This window comes from Gossypium raimondii, chromosome 6 (genome assembly GCF_025698545.1).
Source record: "Gossypium raimondii isolate GPD5lz chromosome 6, ASM2569854v1, whole genome shotgun sequence".
Classification (NCBI taxonomy): Eukaryota; Viridiplantae; Streptophyta; class Magnoliopsida; order Malvales; family Malvaceae; genus Gossypium; species Gossypium raimondii.
Window position 1 is genome coordinate 11593878 of NC_068570.1, and position 18485 is coordinate 11612362.

The 18485-nt window shown below is 35.0% G+C and overlaps 1 protein-coding gene across 5 annotated transcripts; it reads left to right on the forward strand.

The window, feature by feature from the left end:
- Window positions 1–770: 770 nt before the first annotated feature.
- Window positions 771–17208, forward strand: LOC105773768 (IAA-amino acid hydrolase ILR1-like 4). Of its 5 annotated transcripts, none has more exons than XM_052632572.1 (6): window positions 771–1254; window positions 1436–1561; window positions 1696–2010; window positions 2395–2523; window positions 2599–2976; window positions 17182–17208. In XM_052632572.1, exons 1-6 carry the CDS (start codon window positions 895–897, stop codon window positions 17191–17193), a joined length of 1320 nt encoding a protein of 439 aa, XP_052488532.1. In that variant the 5' UTR covers window positions 771–894; the 3' UTR covers window positions 17194–17208. The 5 variants fall into 5 exon arrangements, with proteins under 5 accessions (XP_052488532.1, XP_052488531.1, XP_012451326.2 ...); XM_052632571.1 differs by lacking the exon at window positions 17182–17208 and adding an exon at window positions 11017–11489; XM_012595872.2 differs by lacking the exon at window positions 17182–17208 and adding an exon at window positions 7412–7477.
- The last annotated feature ends 1277 nt before the right edge of the window (window positions 17209–18485 follow it).

Consider the following 18485-nt stretch of genomic DNA (forward strand, 5'->3'; position numbering starts at 1 on the left):
TTAATTTTATGTTAGAACACATGAATTTAAAACCATATATATTTGAAAAATTTTCAAAGCAAAATAATAAAAATAAGATATTTTAATATGATAAGCTTGAATCATTAATTAACTTATTTAGATCATAAAATTATTATTTTAAATTTTTTAAAACATAACTTCTTTTAGAATTTTTATTTTTATATTTTTTAAAAATATAAATTTTAGAATTTTAAAATTATTTTAAATTTTAAATTTTTATTGTGAAAGTTTAATTTATCTATTTTAAAATTTCTTGAAACTAAATAAGTATTTACCTCAATTTATTATTGAATAGTAAAATTTACTTTTTCAAAAAAAAATATATGGGAGGGTTTGGGTAAAAATATAGGTCCGAAATATGAGTTTGGGCAAAAAAATGAGGCCCGTTTAGAAAACGGGCCGGGCCTCGGCACCACTTTTTGGCCCGGGCTCGACCCGACCTGACCCGGCCCGGCCCGAATATAATAAATATATATTTTTATTTTTTTTAATTTTAAAATTTTAAAATTTTTTTATTTTTAAAATAAATTTTTAGTGTTTTATTAAAAAAATGGGCTGGGCCGGGCTGGGCCGGGCCAGACTCGAACTTAAAATTTTTTTCCCGAACTAGACTTGGATAAAATCTCAAACCCATATTTTGGGCCGGGCCTAGAATGCGGGCCGAATTTTTTTCTAGACCCGACCCGGCCCATGAGCACCTCTAATCAAACCTCTTTCTTTTCCATGTGACATGCTTTCATGTCTAAGTACTTACTACTTCCCTTTTATGCTCTTCTACTTTCTGTTCCCAAGCAAAAGCCATTGTTTCCTTCACACCTTTTGTTTTCTAAGTACCAACCTAAGTTTCTTCTAATCCGTAGTCTTTTTCTTTTCATGGCTTTCCTCAAGTGGGTTTTACTGATTTTCACTCTTCATTCGTTTATGCCTACACCCATTTCTTCAAATCTTTCATTAAACAAGGAAGCCTTACCGCAAATCCCACTCAACTTTCTCGAATTTTCCAAGAAACCAGAGATTATGGATTGGATGGTTAATATTAGAAGAAAAATACATGAAAACCGGGAGCTTGGTTATGAAGAATTTGAGACTAGTAAGCTTATACGAGCTGAGCTTGATCTTATGGGCATCCCTTACAAGTACCCGATTGCTGCTACCGGTGTTGTCGGCTATATTGGCACCGGCAAGCCTCCTTTTGTCGCACTCAGAGCAGATATGGATGCTCTTGCCATGGAGGTAGTCTTTTACAATATTGACTAGTTTAGACAATCACATCACTTTCATCAACTAGCATATTTTGTAGGGTTTATGAGCTTAGATCTAAGTTGAAAAAATTATCAGTACCTTCAATATTACCATAGTTTCTTTTTATATGAAATTTCTGTGAGAAGGTATTTTTGGGTTTTGATTGTTAAAGGAACTGGTGGAGTGGGAGCATAAGAGTAAGGTTCCTGGAAAGATGCATGCTTGTGGACATGATGCTCATGTTGCTATGCTTCTTGGTGCTGCAAAGATGCTTCAACATAATCAAAATGATTTGCAGGTTCCTTGCTATATTTTCCCTTCCTTGTTTTATAGGTTTGACCTCGCAAGTAGCAATTGAATTCTTAATTGAACTTAGGTTGCTTGATTTGGTACATCGCCGTACATATTAACTTCAAAATCGTTGTTTAATAGGGAACAGTTGTTCTTATTTTTCAACCGGCAGAGGAAGGGGGTGGGGGAGCCAAAATAATGTTAGATGAAGGGGCTTTAGACAATGTTGATGCCATCTTTGCACTCCATGTTACAGCTAGAGTCCCCATCGGTATGGTGGCCTCTCGACCTGGTCCGATTTCAGCTGCAATGGGTTTCTTTGAGGCTGTAATTAATGGAAAAGGGGGACATGCTGCAATTCCTCAGCATACGGTAGACCCCATTTTAGCAGCTTCCAATGTGATTGTTAGCTTGCAACATCTAGTTTCACGTGAAGCTGATCCCTTGGATTCTCAGGTAATATTTCTCTGTATTGCGCTCATGCTCTACTTAGTTTCCTTGGTTCCTTTTGCTCCCTGTTAATTAGAAATGCTCCTAAGGTTTCACCTTGGAGAACCTGCCTCAAACCCATTCATGTATTTAATCTCCCCCATCCATGTTTTTGTCAAGTAAGAACTTATGCAAATTGCATCTAATGATTTTCAGTTTACATAACCTGTATAGCTTTTGGTTTTGAAACTAATCCATTTCATTTATAGCATTATGCTGTTCATGTTTTATCAGTTTCTTTGACTCTTTTTTATAGATTTCACTTGTGTTATCTGGTTGCAATTCAAGATATTTGTATAGGTTCCAGATACTTTGTTTACATATATGCTCATTTAAACATAAATTTGACAGGTGGTAAGCATTGCGAAATTCCAAGGGGGTGGTGCATTCAATGTCATTCCGGATTCTGTCACCATTGGTGGCACTTTCAGGGCATTTTCAAAAGAAAGCTTTCTTCAACTCAGACAAAGGATTGAGGAGGTGCACTTGTCTCTTACTTCTAATGTACATAGCTTTATTTATTTATTGATGTAATCACACAAAGCAAACTTACAGGTTATATCGAAACAAGCAAGCGTGCAAAGATGCAATGCGACAGTGATCTTTGACGAAAGGTCCATGTACCCTGTGAACTCAAACAACAAAGAGTTGCATGAGCATTTCAGAAAGGTTGCAGGGGAGATTTTGGGCTTTGAGAACATTATAGAAATGCAGCCGCAGATGGGAGGAGAGGATTTTGCATTCTTTTCAGAGTCGATCCCTGGACTTTTTTTCTTTCTTGGGATGAAGGAGACGGAAGGAGCAGTTCACTCGGGACATTCACCCTACTTCAGAGTAAATGAAGATGTTTTTCCATACGGTGCAGCTTTACATGCATCGTTGGCGACAACATACCTCTTGCAAAATCCGACCAAACATACTTCACCTCCAGAAGTAAGTTATCGTGATGAACTCTAATAGTATGTAGTTGCATATCTCATCCAAACTATTATGAATAATGCCGAGATTTTTTAGTTTGTGTTTTCCTAAAAGAGGACTCCTTTGTTATTATAAAATAATAAATATGTAATTAAATAATGTTCAAATTAGTTAATATTATGATATTTTAGTAAGAATATAAAAATAATTTATTATAACTTGTTAATATTTTAATACATGAAATATAAATTTTAAATATTTTTAAGCAATTAATATTAATTATTTATAAAATTTAATTAGAATATATAAATTATATTTTAAATATCTAAATATAACCATTAGAGATGCACATATTTGTATTATTTTTAAAAATATTTTTTAATTAATGATTTTAACACATTTGTATTATTTTATTTTAAAATTTAATTTGAATATATAACTCATATTAGATATTTCCTAATATAGAAAACATAAACCTAACAAATTAAAATATTATATGTATTTGGATTAAAATTTCAAAAGAAATAATCTTTATATACTAAATATAAATATTAAAATTTTATATTAGCATTTGTAATTTAAAGTGAATTTATTAAGCTAGAATCTATAGCATCTCTTGTTAATTCCATTTCAAAATAACTTGAATTGCATATATTCTCGTATGCCCAATTAAAACATTCCATGCGCTGTAAAATATCTTTCTTTTCCCTTTCATCTCCGCTGAAATTATCACTCATACTCATCACCTATGAACAAATTTTATATCCAAAATCAAACATAAACAACTATTGATAAAAACTAAATTATACATAAATAAGTAGAACATAAATTCAATATCCAAAAACTAAACATAAACAACCCATAAACTATCAGTTTAAAGCTTCTCAGAGAGGATACTGCCCAATAAAGAAATAAGACCTCAAGAAACAGGATATCATTTCTTTAAGGTCTCTAAGCTTTAACAAAATAAAGCCAGGGTAGCATAATTTGAAATCAAAACAAGTTACAGTCTTCTTATTCTTACTTGAACCTCAAAGAGTATCCTGTGCAAGGTAATAAGTGCAACACGATATAGATATATGAATGTAACCATCCATTTTATTAGAAAGTTCATATTGGTATTAGCAAAGGATGTCACATATAGGCTAAAGAAGGGTGTTTATGAGATTTTCTTACTAAGCCTAGCAAAACTTTTATATTGAGTCGTACGGTTTTAAAATTGAAACAACATTTTATCATCACAATATCCAATATATTAGATATAAAGAGTATCCACAGCTGTAATAAAGAGAACATCAAAGCTAACCAAACAAAAAGTTAACCTGAGAAATATAGATCAGCAGAAAAAGAATTATCTTTCTAGTACATACACACAGATTTATAAAATACAAAGTTGGCTGAGAAAAAAAGATTTCAACTTTAGATTTCCTTTGAAGGAAAGGTGTTTTTGCCAATTAAGTTATGATTTAGCCACGTTATTCAAACATGAGATCTGAGGATATGCTAATGAAGTTGAAAAAACAACAATTTTTTTATGAACCAGTGCGAAGTTTTCAAGACTGATCTTTCAAGTCCCAACATCTAAATTCAGCTACAACAAGCTTGAAAATTTTCTTTGTAAACGTACCCACAAATTAGAACAGCAGGAAAAGAAAAGAAAAGGCAGCTGAAATCAAATGAACCAAGCAAAATTAGATATTCTTCCTAACCAAATACACCTAAAAATATATCAAGGTTTCCATTAGCGTGAAATCCCAAGCTATAAATATTTCCCAACATCCCCTTTTACCATGAAAAAAAAAATGAAAAAGTTCGTGTCTTGGAATAACTTAGCGCCATTTCAAGCCAACAACCTTAATCGAGCTTTAATCACAACTATTAATGAAACAAAAAAGAGAAAAAAAAAACCAAAAAGACAGCCATGGAATTGAACATTCAAAGAACACAAAGAAAAGCTCATTCCTTTCCAAGAGAAAAAAAAAAAAAAGGGACACACTTGGAGCCAAAACGGGGATTTTCAATCTGGATTTTCCTTGAAAGAAAGAGATCATGAAAGTTTTTGATCCTTGAAGCCAAACAAATTTGGCTGCCAAAAACTAATCAGCAGCCAGAAAAGAACTAGTCCCAAGGGTAGCGACTACCCCTTTTTTTTCAATCTTTAAAAACACAGTATAGTAACTAATGAAGGCTTCATTGTTAAAAACTTTGTCAAGTTCTGTTATCTTTTATTTCTCAATAAATTCTTTCTACTCATCTAATTGATGTTGTAAAAGAGAATTCCCATTTTTCACCGTTTCTCTGATAAATAACACACAGAAGATAAGAAAATAAGGGAGAAGGAGAAAGAAGAAGAGAAGAGAAGAAGATGAAAGATAGAGAAGCTAGAATTCCATTCTGTTCATTCATAACCATTTTCTGAGCCTTTCTGCTGCTCAAATAGAGACAAACAATGGTACAAAATAACAAACCAAAAACAACTGTCAAAACGGTTATCAACTACGCACCGTTCCACTAAACAAAATGCAGAGTTTTTGCTTTAATTAAACAAGCATTAACAGAATCATCTAAGTAATGAAATTGCAGTAAATTAAAAAGGTGGACCATTTGTTAAACCAACATTCTGTCCCATATCAATTACTCCTCCCTCGAACATGATCCTTGTCCTTAATGATCAAAGTCTGGAAATTTCTTGTCAAGTTCATTGAAATTCTCCCATGTTGAGTCCTCCGAAAAAGTGTTCGCCCATTCCAATAGAACATTGGTGACTGCATGATTACCCCTTTTGACCATCCCCCTGTCCAGGATCTTGGTTGGCACTTTCAGTAGAGTACCTTCAGAGCCAACTAAGGGTAGCAAAGGAGAATGAGGTGCTCGACCGTTATGGTTTTTTAAGTTGTGACATGTGGAAGATACGGTGAATTCTCGAGCCAACAGGTAAGGATAAGGATAGTCTATAAGCAACTTGTCCCACTTTAGCTTCAATAGGATACGGGACAAAGTATTTGGGGGATAGTTTTTGATTCACTATGTGTCGAATGGAATGTTGCCGATAAGGTTGCAGTCGAAGATAAACCAAATCGCCCACCTCAAATTCTCTATCGGATCTTCTTTTATCAGCCAACTGTTTCATTCTTGTTTGAAATCGTTTCAAATGAAATCTGAGGAGCTGCCAAGTTGCTTCTCGTGCTTGCAAGCTACGATCCACAGTAGCCACCAGTGATGATCCAGCAAGATAAGGTTGGTGTAAAGGGGGGTCTTGACCATAGAGTGCTATGTAAGGGGAAGAGTTTATAGTTGTATAATGTGTGGTATTATACCACCATTCGACTAAAGGTAGCTAACAGACCCAATCTGTAGGTCTCGCACTTGTCATGCATCATAAATAACCTTCCAAGCATCTATTTAAGACCTCTGTTTGACCATCCGTTTGTGGGTAGTATGCAGTAAAGAGATGCAATTTGGTTTCCATATGTTTAAATAGCTCATGCCAGAAGATGCTAATGAAAATTTTGTCGCAGTCAGGCATAATGGATTCAGGGGCTCCAAGGAGTTTGTAAATGTAACATAAATTCTTGGGCAACAGTGAACGGGTGAGCGAGCTAGTGATAAGAAGTGTCCATACATAGTCAAACGGTCAACCACGATCATTATTGTGTTCTTTCCCTTGGATGCGGGCAATCCCTTAATGAAGTCCATGCTAATGGCAGACCAAGCTTGATCGGGGATAGGTAGAGGTTGAAAAAGACCAGGGAAGGTTGTGAGGTATGTCTTGCATCTTTGGCAGGTTAAACATTCTTGCACCCACTTCTTGAGATCCTTCGATAGACCCTTCCAGTAAAGTAAAGTGGAGATGTGGTGCCGTGTGGCATGTATTCTAGAGTGGCCTCCCAATAGACTATCATGAAAATAGTGGAAAAGATCATTCTGAGATCTGTATTGTTTTGGACGACCACTTTTCCCTTTCTTCGCAAAACAGTTCCATCCCAGCTATATTTAAGGTGAGCATTGGGTTGTTACTGTAGCTCATGGATCACTTATTGCAGTTTCGTGTCCACCAGTACTGAGTTAATAATTCTATTCCAAATATCAGACCAGACCCTGCTGACCTCATATTGGAGCATTTTTCCTTCTTGCACATGGGATCTTTTGGATATATCATCAGCTACAGTATTTAAGGAGCTTTTTCTGCAGATAATAAAGTAATCGTACCCTAACATTTTTGCAACCCACTTTTGTTGGTAAGGTGTGATGGCCTAACTAGTTGAGAGGAATTTGAGACTTTGGTGGTTTGTTTGAATCAAGAAAGGCCTCCCAATTAAATATGCATGCCATTTTTTTACTGCAAGCAAGACAGCTAACATTTCTTTTTCGTAAATGGATAGTGCTTGGTGTTTAACACCTAACCCTTTACTAAAAAAGACTATATGTCTCCCATTTTGTTGTAAAACAGCACCAACACCATGGCCACATGCGTCTGCATCTAAGCAAAATTGCTCTTTGAAGTTTGGCAGAGCGAGCACTGGAGCTTGGCAGATTGCTTGTTTCAACTGGTTAAATGTTGTGCGTGTCTCATAATTCCATTGCCACGCATTGTTTTTCTTCAGTAATGTTGTTAAAGGTTTAGCCAACACTCCATAGTTATTAATAAATCGGTAGTAATATCTCGATAGCCTTAAAACCCCTCAAAATTCCTTGACAAATTGTGGTGGAGGCCAATTCAAAACACCGTCGACTTTAGTAGGATCTATAGAGACTAAACCGTTATGGATGACATGTCCCAAATATTCTATCTGTGAAGTACCGAAATTATATTTACTCAACTTGGCAAAAAGTTGGTTATCCCTCAAAATTTGGAGAACATCTTTCAACTGTGCTAGGTGTTCCTGCCAACTAGTAGAATATACAAGTATATCATCAAAAATATGAGTACTGACCTCCGAAGGAGTTTTTTGAAGATTGTTTTCATTAGTGATTGGAAACTGGAGGGGGCATTTGTGAGGTCGAATGGCATGACGATAAATTCATAGTGGCCTTCATGGGTTTTGAAGGTATTTTGTGGATGTCGTGATCCCACATTCGTATCTGGTGATAACCTAACTAGAGGTCCAACTTGGGGAAATGAGTTGTTGCCCCGAGTTCATCCAACAGCTCCTCAACTAGAGGAATCAGAAATTAATCTTTGATAGTGAGTTGATTTAACTGTCGGTAGTCAATACAAAGTTGCCAACTACCATCTTTCTTTTTGACCATTACGACTAGTGAAGCTAAATGGTTGTTGTTGTTATTTCAAATTTCTCTAATTTGTAGCATGTCCCCTACAAATCGTTCAATTTCTGTCTTTTGAAGAGGGGGTACCTGTATGGTTTAGTTTTCACCACTTTAGATTCATCCAACAATGGAATCCGGTGATCATGTATCCTGTGGGGTGGGAGTTGCTTAGGCACCTAGAAAATATCCTCGAATCCGACTAATAGTTGTACTAATTTATTAGGAGTTTGGAGTGAAGATATGTGAATAGATGTTTGATCTCCTGCAACCAATAACATGGGATTTGGTCCATTGTCAGTCATGGTAAAGCTCTTAGAAACTTGAGAGCCTATTACCAGTTGTAAAACCCTAGGAATGATTTCGTGTAAAGCACAGGATTTCCCTTGGTATTCAAACATCATGGTGAGAGTGGTGAAATTCCAGATAATTGAGCCTAAGGACAATAGCCATTGTATGCCTAGTACCAAATCACAACCTTTTAATGATAAAACCAAAAAATTAGTTTCAAAAATGTACCATTGTGCTTCCCATTTGACTGATTTACTCACTCATTGTGTGGTTAAATTGCCCTCATTGGTAATCATAACCTTGAGTTGCTCCCCTGGTTCTACTGGTAGATGTAGCCTTTTGGTCAATTTATGGTTAACAAAATTGTGTGTGCTTCCCGAATTAACTAGTATAATTACTTTTTGGTGGTTAATTATTGCTGCCAACATCATTGTGTTATGTCATTGGGATCCCTTGAGAGCATGTATGGATAGAACTAGTGTGGTGAAGTCATTTTTGGGTTCTGCTCCCTCCAACTATTCAGGACAGTCCTAAAAACCTTCTGGAGATTGTGTTTTAGGGTCTTCTGCTGATTGAATAGAAGCTTCCACCACTAGTTGACATAATTGTGATTTAAGGCACTTGTGACCAGGGGTGTATTTAGAGGCACACCAAAAACAAAGGCTTTTCTTTCGACGTTCTTCCAATTCACCTTGTGAGAGAGACTTAATAGGGGCCTTATACTGTGTACTAAGTGGTTGAATCTTTCTCGTTCGACAGAGGTTTGCACATGGTGGTATTCTTTAGAGCTAGGTAGGAAGGGTTTTGAGTAAGTGGTACCGCCTAAGAAGTGAGGCTTCCTTTGAGGGTTAGCGATAATTTCCTCAACTTGTCAGGAAATTTGATAAGCTTCCACCAGCGTGTAAGGCTTAAATAATCGTTAGTATTGACTAATGTCCCCTTTTAAGTTGCAAATAAAAATGCTAAGGGCATAGCTTTCAGGTAGGCATAACTAGTTTAAGAGACTCACAAATATGTCATGGTAATGCTTTACTGGGCCTTATTGTTTATGAGTAACTAGTTCGGTCATAGGGTCCAAGAAGGTACCAGTTTCAAATCTGTTCTGCAGACCCCTTGCATAAACATCCCAGGAAATATGCTATAGCCCCCTTGTCTCTATGAGAAAAAATGATGCCAGTCTAATGCTTTCTCTTCCAAATGCAACATAACTGTTCAACCTTTAGAGTGATCAGGGACTGCTTCCGATTCAAAAAATTATTCTAACTTGGACCACCACCCTCTAAAATCTCCACCATCAAACTTTGGACACTCTATTTTGTAATCCTTACCCACTGATTTGACTAAATTGGTTCGAGATCGAAGAGCATAGTGTCATGTTGGATACCCTTTCCCTTGTCATGTTGGACCCCTAAAGTTGTTACTGGAGAAGACTACCTAAGATATTGCTTCAAAATAGCTTGTAACTTTGAACGAAGTTCACTTTTTAGTTCCGTCTGCATGGAACGGATTTCTTCCTTTAAGTCTATATGCATCTCTTTGCATTTAGTTTCCAGTTTAGTGTTCATTTGTGTCACGTCGAGTTGCAGTTGGTTCATCTCTTTTTGAAGGCGTGTGGTGACTCCCTCGATGGCCATAAAGATTGTCTGTCTTTGATACGTTTGATAAATAACACACAGAAGATAGGAAAATAAGGGAGAAGGAGAAAGAAAAAGAGAACTTTTAGAGAGAAGAGAAAAAGATGAAATATAGAGAAGCTAGAATTTTATTATGTTCATTCATAACCATTTTCCGAGCCTTTCTACTGCTCAAATAGAGACAAACAATGGTATAAGATAACAAACCAAAAACAGCTGTCAAAATAGTTATCAGCTATGCACCGTTTCACTAAACAAAATGCAGAGTTTTTGCTTTAATTAAACAAGCATTAACAGAATCATCTAAGTAACGAAATTGAAGTAAATTAAAAAGGTGGACCATTTCTTAAAGCAGTATTTTGTCCCATATCATTCTCTTTTATTAAGGGTTAATTGTTGTGTGTGTTTGCCATTATAAGGACTCTTTTAATAGCTTCATTGTAAGTCCCAAGAAAATTAAACTCAGCAAAAGAATCAAACTTGTTAGAATTAAGTGACCTAAATCCTTATTTAAATTAAATATTGTAGTAAAATAAAATAAAAGTAAAATCCCTATAGAATTATACTTCTTTTATTTTATTTTAGAATAAGGTTTTTTAAACCTTATTAAACTCAATCTATTTGATATTATTAGAATAAGGAGTTTCACTCCTATTAGAATAAGGTTTACAAGCCTATAAATAGGCATAGTCTACTCCTCTTGTAATTAATTCAAATTCGACATAGTGAATTTTCTTCTTCTCTGCCCATGATTTTTTCTCGAAAAGGTTTCCACGTAAAATCTGTGCATTTTTTATTTTTCTATTTCTTTTCTTTGCGATATATTGTCATTACTGACATTATATTTTTCTCAAATTGGTATCAGAGCTTTCGAGTTGTTCATCTCAAATCACGGTAATGACGTCTTTGAAGTACGAAATTCCACTGTTGATCACAACACCAGATTTGCGTTGTAGCAGATAAAGATGCAGGTAGTTCTTGCATAGATGAACTTAGAGGAAGCCCTGCTAGGGGTAGATAAGATGCCTTCAACATTGATGGAGGAAGAGAAGAAGTGCAAGGATCGAAAGGCGTTAACACAGTTACATCTGCATTTGTCTAACAAAATTTTGCAGGATGTGATAAAGGAGAAGACCGCCGCTGGATTATGGAAGAGGTTGGAACAAATATGTATGTCAAAAACTCTAACTAGCAAGCTGCATATAAAGCAGCGTCTTTATACTCATCGTTTGGAGGAAGGTGCATCTGTGCACGAACACTTAACAATATTTAAAGAAATTCTCTCAAACTTGGAGGCTATGGAGGTTCAGTATGATAAAGAAGATCTAGGGTTGATTCTACTTTGTTTATTTCCCCCGTCTTATTCAACCTTTAGAGATATGATTTTATATAGCCGCAAGTCTCTCACAGTTGATGAGGTTTATGATTCTTTAACCTTGTATGATAAGATGAATCATCTTGTGGTTAAAACTGACTTTCAGGGAGAGAGTCTTATTGTTCGTGGGAGACAAGATCGGAATGTTGATGATGATCATGGAAGGACACATGAATGGAATCCTCGCAGTAAATCTAAGGGTAGATCTAAGTCTTTAAACAGAGGTAAAACTTGTAACTTCTGCAAGAAGAAAGGACATACTAAATCTGAGTATTATAAGCTACAAAATAAGATCAAAAGGGAGGCTGCGAATCAAAATGAAAAACAACTGGAAAATTCTGGTAAAGCTGATGTTGTAGAAGACTACAACGATTGTGAACTTCTAATCGCTTCTGTCAATAGTTCTAAAGCGAGTGAGGAGTGGATCCTTGATTCGGGTTGCACCGTCCACATGAGTCCCAATCGGGATTGGTTTACAACTTACAAAATAGTGTCTGAAGGTATTATTTTGATGGGAAATAATGCTTCATGTAAAATTGAATGTGTTGGAACAATTAGAGTTAAAATGTTTGATAGAGTTGTCAGAACACTTAGTGACGTACAACATGTTCCAGAATTAAAGAGAAATTTAATTTAGTTGAGTACTCTTGATTCAAAAGGTTATAAATACACAGCTGAAAGTGGGGTTTTGAAGATTTCCAAAGGTTCTCTCATTGTGATGAAAGGACAGAGAAAGACTGCCAAGTTATATGTTTTGCAGGGTTCTATTATTACTGGTGATGCAGCTGTCTCATCCTCTTCCTTGTCAGATGATGATATTACTAAACTTTGGCATATGTGCCTAGGGCATATGAGTGAGAATGGTATGGCAGAATTGAGCAAAAGAGGACTTCTTGATGGGCAAGGAATTTGCAAACTGAAGTTCTGTGAGCGTTGCATTTTTGGGAAGCAAAAGAGAGCTCGATTCACTAGAGGAATCTATAGCACGAAGGGAACATTGGAGTATATTCATTCTGATCTCTGGGGGCCATCCAGAGTGCCTTCAAGAGGTGGAGCTAATTATATGCTAACTTTTATTGATAATTTTTCCAGAAAAGTGTGGGCGTTCTTCCTGAAGCAGAAAAGTAACGTGTTTTCCGCATTTAAGTATTAGAAAACCATGATTGAAAAACAGACGGAAAAGTAAATAAAATACCTCCGTACAGACAATGGCTTAGAGTTCTGTTCTGATGAGTTTAATAAATTGTGCAAGTCAGAAGGGATCGTGAGACACTTGGCAGTTCATCATACTCCACAGCAAAACGGTGTTGCAGAACGAATAAACAAAATGATCATGGAGAAGGTTCGATGTATGTTGTCAAATGCCAACTTACCAAAGTTATTTTGGGCCGATGCAGCCTCTACTGCATGTTTTTTGATCAATCGATCTTCATCCGTTGCCATTGAGAAAAAGACTCCACAAGTGGTATGGTCTGGTAATCCTGCTGACTATTCTGATTTAAAAGTTTTTGGTTGTCCTGCGTATGCTCATGTTGATAATGGAAAATTGGAACCAAGATCTATTAAATGTGTTTTTCTTGGTTATAAAGCTGGTGTAAAAGGGTATAAGTTATGGTGTCCTGAAAATAGAAAAGTTGTGATTAGCAGAGATGTTGGTTTTGATGAAACTGCTATACTACCTAACTTGTCTCTTAAAGACTCTTCCAATAAAGAAAATCAAAAGCAGGTGGAGCATCAGATTAATCTAGAATCTACAACAGAGTCGACTACTAAAGCCAGTACAAAAATTCAAAATAGAGTTGCTTCTTCACCATAATACTCTATTGCCAAAAATAGAACTAGAAGAGAAATTAAACCTCCAAAGAAGTATGCCGAGGCTGATCTAGTTGCTTATGCTTTAAATGGGCTGAAGATATAGATACAAACCAAGAGCCATCTCATTATTCTGATGCGGTTAGTTGTGAAGACTCGGAAAAGTGGATGTTTGATATGCAAGAGGAGATGGAATCACTACACAAAAATAAAACATGGGATCTTGTGAAACTTCCTAAAGGTAAAAAGGTTGTTCGTTGTAAATGGGTGTTTAAGAAGAAAGAAGGGACTCCAAGACTTGAAGAACCCAGATATAAAGTAAGGCTTGTTGCAAAGGGTTACAGCCAAATTCCAGGAGTGGACTTCACAGATGTGTTCTCTCCAGTTGTGAAGCATAGTTCAATTCGAGCTTTGCTTGGTATTGTGGCCATGCATGATTTGAAGCTTGAGCAGTTAGATTTAAAAACTGCATTTTTGCATGGAGAACTTAAGGAGGATATTTACATGCAACAACCAGAGGGTTTTACAGTCTCAGATAAAGAGGACTATGTTTGCTTGCTGAAAAACTCCATTTACGGTTTGAAACAATCACCAAGACAGTGGTATAAGAGGTTTGATTCCTTTATGACTTCTCATGATTTTAAAAGAAGTAGCTTTGACAGTTGTGTTTACTTTAAGAAAAACAGAGATGGTTCTTTTGTGTATCTACTCCTTTATGTTGATGACATGTTGATAGCAGGGAAAGATAAATGAGAGATAAGAAAGGTCAAAGCCCAACTAAATGAAGAATTTGAGATGAAAGACTTGGGACCAGCAAAGAAGATACTTGGAATGGAGATTCTTAGAGATAAAAAAGAAAGTAAATTGTACCTAAGTCAGAAGGGGTACATTGAGAAAGTTCTTTGCAGAATGCTAAGCCTGTTAGTACTCCTTTAGCAGCCCATTTCAGACTTTCATCGACTTTGTCTCCACAATCAGATGATGAGATTGAGTACATGTCACATGTTCCATACTCTAGTGCAGTAGGATCTCTCATGTATGCCATGGTTTGTTCACGTCTAGATTTATCATATGCAGCTAGTGCAGTTAGCAGATACATGGCGAACCCCGGTAAAGAACATTGGAAAGAAGTTCAGTGGGTTTTAAGATACTTACGAGGTACTACCGATGTTTGCTTACAGTTTGGAAGAATTAGAGATGGAGTCATTGGGTATGTTGATGCTGGTTTTGCTGGAGACATCGATAGAAGAAGATCTCTCACATGTTATGTCTTTACAATCGGAGGTTGAGCAATCACTTAGAAAACCACTTTGCAAACTATAGTCTCTTTGTCTACCACTGAAGCTGAGTACATGGCGATTACTGAGGCTTGTAAAGAAGCTATTTGGTTGAAGGGACTCTTTAGTGAACTCAATGAAGACCTTCAAATCAATACAGTATTTTGTGACAGTCAGAGTGTCATCTTCCTTACAAAAGATCAAATGTTTCATGAGAGAACAAAACACATTGATGTTCGGTATCATTTTATTCGTGATATTATTGCTCGTGGTGATATTGTTGTGAGCAAAATTAGTACTCATGAAAATCCTGCAGATATGATGACTAAGTCACTTCCTATAACCAAGTTTGAGCACTGCTTAGACTTGGTTGGTGTTCATTGTTGAAAATAAACCCTTAAGGGGTTTTATGGAAGAGGTGGAGAAGCTTGTTCGTTGAGAGTTCGTGATGAAGAACTTGTTCATTAAGAATTCGTGTCAAGGTGGAGATTGTTAGAATTAAGTGACCAAAATCCTTATTTAAATTAAATACTGTAGTAAAATAAAATAAAAGTAAAATCCCTATAGAATTATACTTCTTTTATTTTATTTTAGAATAAGGTTTTTTAAACCTTATTAAACTCCATCTATTTGATATTATTAGAATAAGGAGTTTCACTCCTATTAGAATAAGGTTTACAAGCCTATAAATAGGCATAGTCTACTCCTCTTGTAATTAATTCGAATTCGACATAGCGAATTTTCTTCTCCTCTGCCCGTGGTTTTTTCTCGAAAGGGTTTCCACGTAAAATCTGTGTGTTTTTTATTTTTCTATTTTTTTTGCGATATATTGTCATTACCGACATTATATTTTTCTCAAAACTCAACAACCAAACAGAAAACTCAAGAAAATCAAAGGTGAAATGAGAAAGTTAACTTGAAATGGAGAGCAACTAAACTTAGTAGCAACCAAAAAGAGTTTAACCTGAAATGGGGGGAAAATGAGAAAGTTAAATGGGGAGTTGAAATGAGAAGATGGGATTAGGGGAGTAGAAATATAGAGAGGGAGAGAGCAACAAAAACCTTGGAGAAAATGAAAGAAGCAAAGAAGATGAAAGAGAAGGGAGAACCAGAAAAGGAAAAGTACCATGTGTTGGAGGGGTGAAAAAATAATCAAGCTTTGAAAAGTTCTTTTAGAATAAGAAAAGCTAAAAAGTTTAATTTCTCCATAAAAGCCAAAAATTTCAACAAAAAATTGCTTATTTAGCAATCTTTTTGCTTCAAAAGTGCTTCTAAAAAGTATTACTAAACACAGAAAGCATTTGTCGATTCATCACCTTTGAATGTCAATCCATTTTATTCTATTAAGACAAGATTGTGAAATAATTGAACAACATTTAATAGTTTCTTAAATCATTGCTTTTATATCGCTAAAATTATAAGCATCATATTTCATACAACTTTGAAAAAGAAAACTCATCTTTGAACATAAATCACCGCCTTGCTTTTTGTACCAAATATGTTTAATCCCTATACTTAAAAAGTTAAAAGTTAATTTTTTATTTAAAATTTTAGTTCAATTATTGACACCACTGATATTTTGTCAATTTTTTAAACTTGGCATATTTATTTTCATCAATCATATGTGATCTTATATGAATGCAATCTAATCAACATGTTGGGTTGTCAAATTTTGATTAGTATATTTATTTTTGTCAATCATATGTCATCTAATCAACATGTTAAGTTGATAAATTTTAATAGAAAATGCTAATAATGTTAATGATTGGACTAAAATTTTAAAATAAAATAAAAAAAGAATATTTTATTGAAGAACTGGGATAGACATTATATTTTAACTTTTTTTAGATTTGTTAAAGAACCTCGCCACATGCTTAAGCTTGACTCATTTTTAATTTTTTAAGGTATTATTTTTAATTTTATATTATATAATTTATATCATATTAAAATTAAATATATAATTTATAATATAAATATAAAAATCATGAGTTAAGGTAGGAAAAAGTTTAAAGAGACTAAAATTGAATTATAAAATTTGTGAGTTTAAAAGACAATTTTACCATTATTCTAATTTATAATATTATATTTTTTAATCAACCTTGTCTTTCCTCTTGCACTTACCCTGTTAAAAACATAGATATTAAGTTGTTTATCATTACAATTTAAAATAAAAGAATATATATAATTACTAAATATTAAATAATATATGTAACTAAATAATAATATTGGATATATTTAAATCGATTTAGTTTTGTCATTTATAAATATGGATGAATTTAGACAAAATTTAATATTTATATTTGAATTAGATTGAGCTTAAACAATTATGTATGATATTAGTATTATACATGAACCCAACCAACACGACCCATAAGCATCATAAAAAGTATAATATAATAAAATTCTCACTCACAACTATGAAAAACTAATGAAGCTTAAAAATTCACCATGGTTGAAGATAAGTGTGTCATAAGCCTTGGGTTGGTGGTTCGAGTCACCCTGCACTCAAGTAATTTCATAATATTCTCACGTCCTATACTGACACCTTTTCCTTTGGTTTTGCAAGTCCATCAACTGAGGTGCTTCTAGTTTTGTGAACAAGGCCTTTCGGGCAACCGCTCGTGGCGTGCTGGCTCTTGATAGAATATAGGAGACAAAACTCAAACAAAGGAACAATACCTTCTATTGTTGGGGGACCAGTCAACAGCTCGGTAGATGACACTTCAAAGACTTCTCCCAAAGGAGTTGACCCCCCTCAATAAGGCTTAATTTTGGGGCCGCAAGTATTTGTGTGTAAAGGGTAGTTTGAGTTTTAGCAAATAGTTTGCTCGGATGAATTGCTTAATAAAATTATTATCTGAGTAAGGCTCTGAAGAGTAGGATTGTTATTTGAATTGCATTAACAAATATTGTGTGTTATTTCTCTCCTTATTTTACTTCTTGCTTTACCCTATTATAAATTGATCTATCTCAACATTTATTCTAACAAAGGTTCAAATAACAAAGTTGAAATGGATGCAAAACGAAGACTTTTTCATAATCAACAAAGAAAATATAAAAAGAAACTATCAAATCATTTTGATATCCATTGAGAAATCGGCCGAAACCCAAACAATAGTCGATATTGTCCTTAGGTCAAACCAGGATTTTATTTTTCAACTTTAATGAGAGCTTGAGCTTGAGCTTGAGGTGAAGTTCATAGAGTAGGAGTTAGATCAAGTGGTACCATACTTCTTGACAGTGACTTATATGTTATAGGTTGAGAGTTTGAATCCTACCAAGCGCGAGACATGCACATCCCTTGGTAAATAGTTGTGTGTCACGCAAGGCCACATCCAATGCCTTAAGCTTGAGCTCGACTTGACGCAGAGACAATACCAACTAGTGTTGGGGGTTTGGTTGGGTACATGATGAATATCTTTCCAAGAACTTTGCTCTCGTGCTCCCACTCCACCAGTTACTTTAACAAAGAAATTTAATATAAAAAACTCTTTTAACAGATAAGGTATTGGATTTTTTAATTTAAATCTAAGCTCATAAACCCTACAAAATATGCTACTTGGTGAAAGTGATGTTATTCCCTAACAAAATCAATATTGACAAAGACTACCTTCATGGCTAGAGCATTCATCTCTGCTTTGAGTGAAACGAAAGGAGGCTTGCCAATGCCAATTTAGTCGACAATGTTGGTAACAACAATCGAGTATTTATAAGAGATTCCCATCAGATAAAGCTCAACCCTTAAAGCTTACTAGTCTCAAATGTTGGAAAAAAACCTACTGCAAAACAAATTTGTTAGCACTAACTGGAAAGAATAAATAATTAAATATGAAATCAGAAATTATTGTGTCGTGGTAAATCCATTGTCTT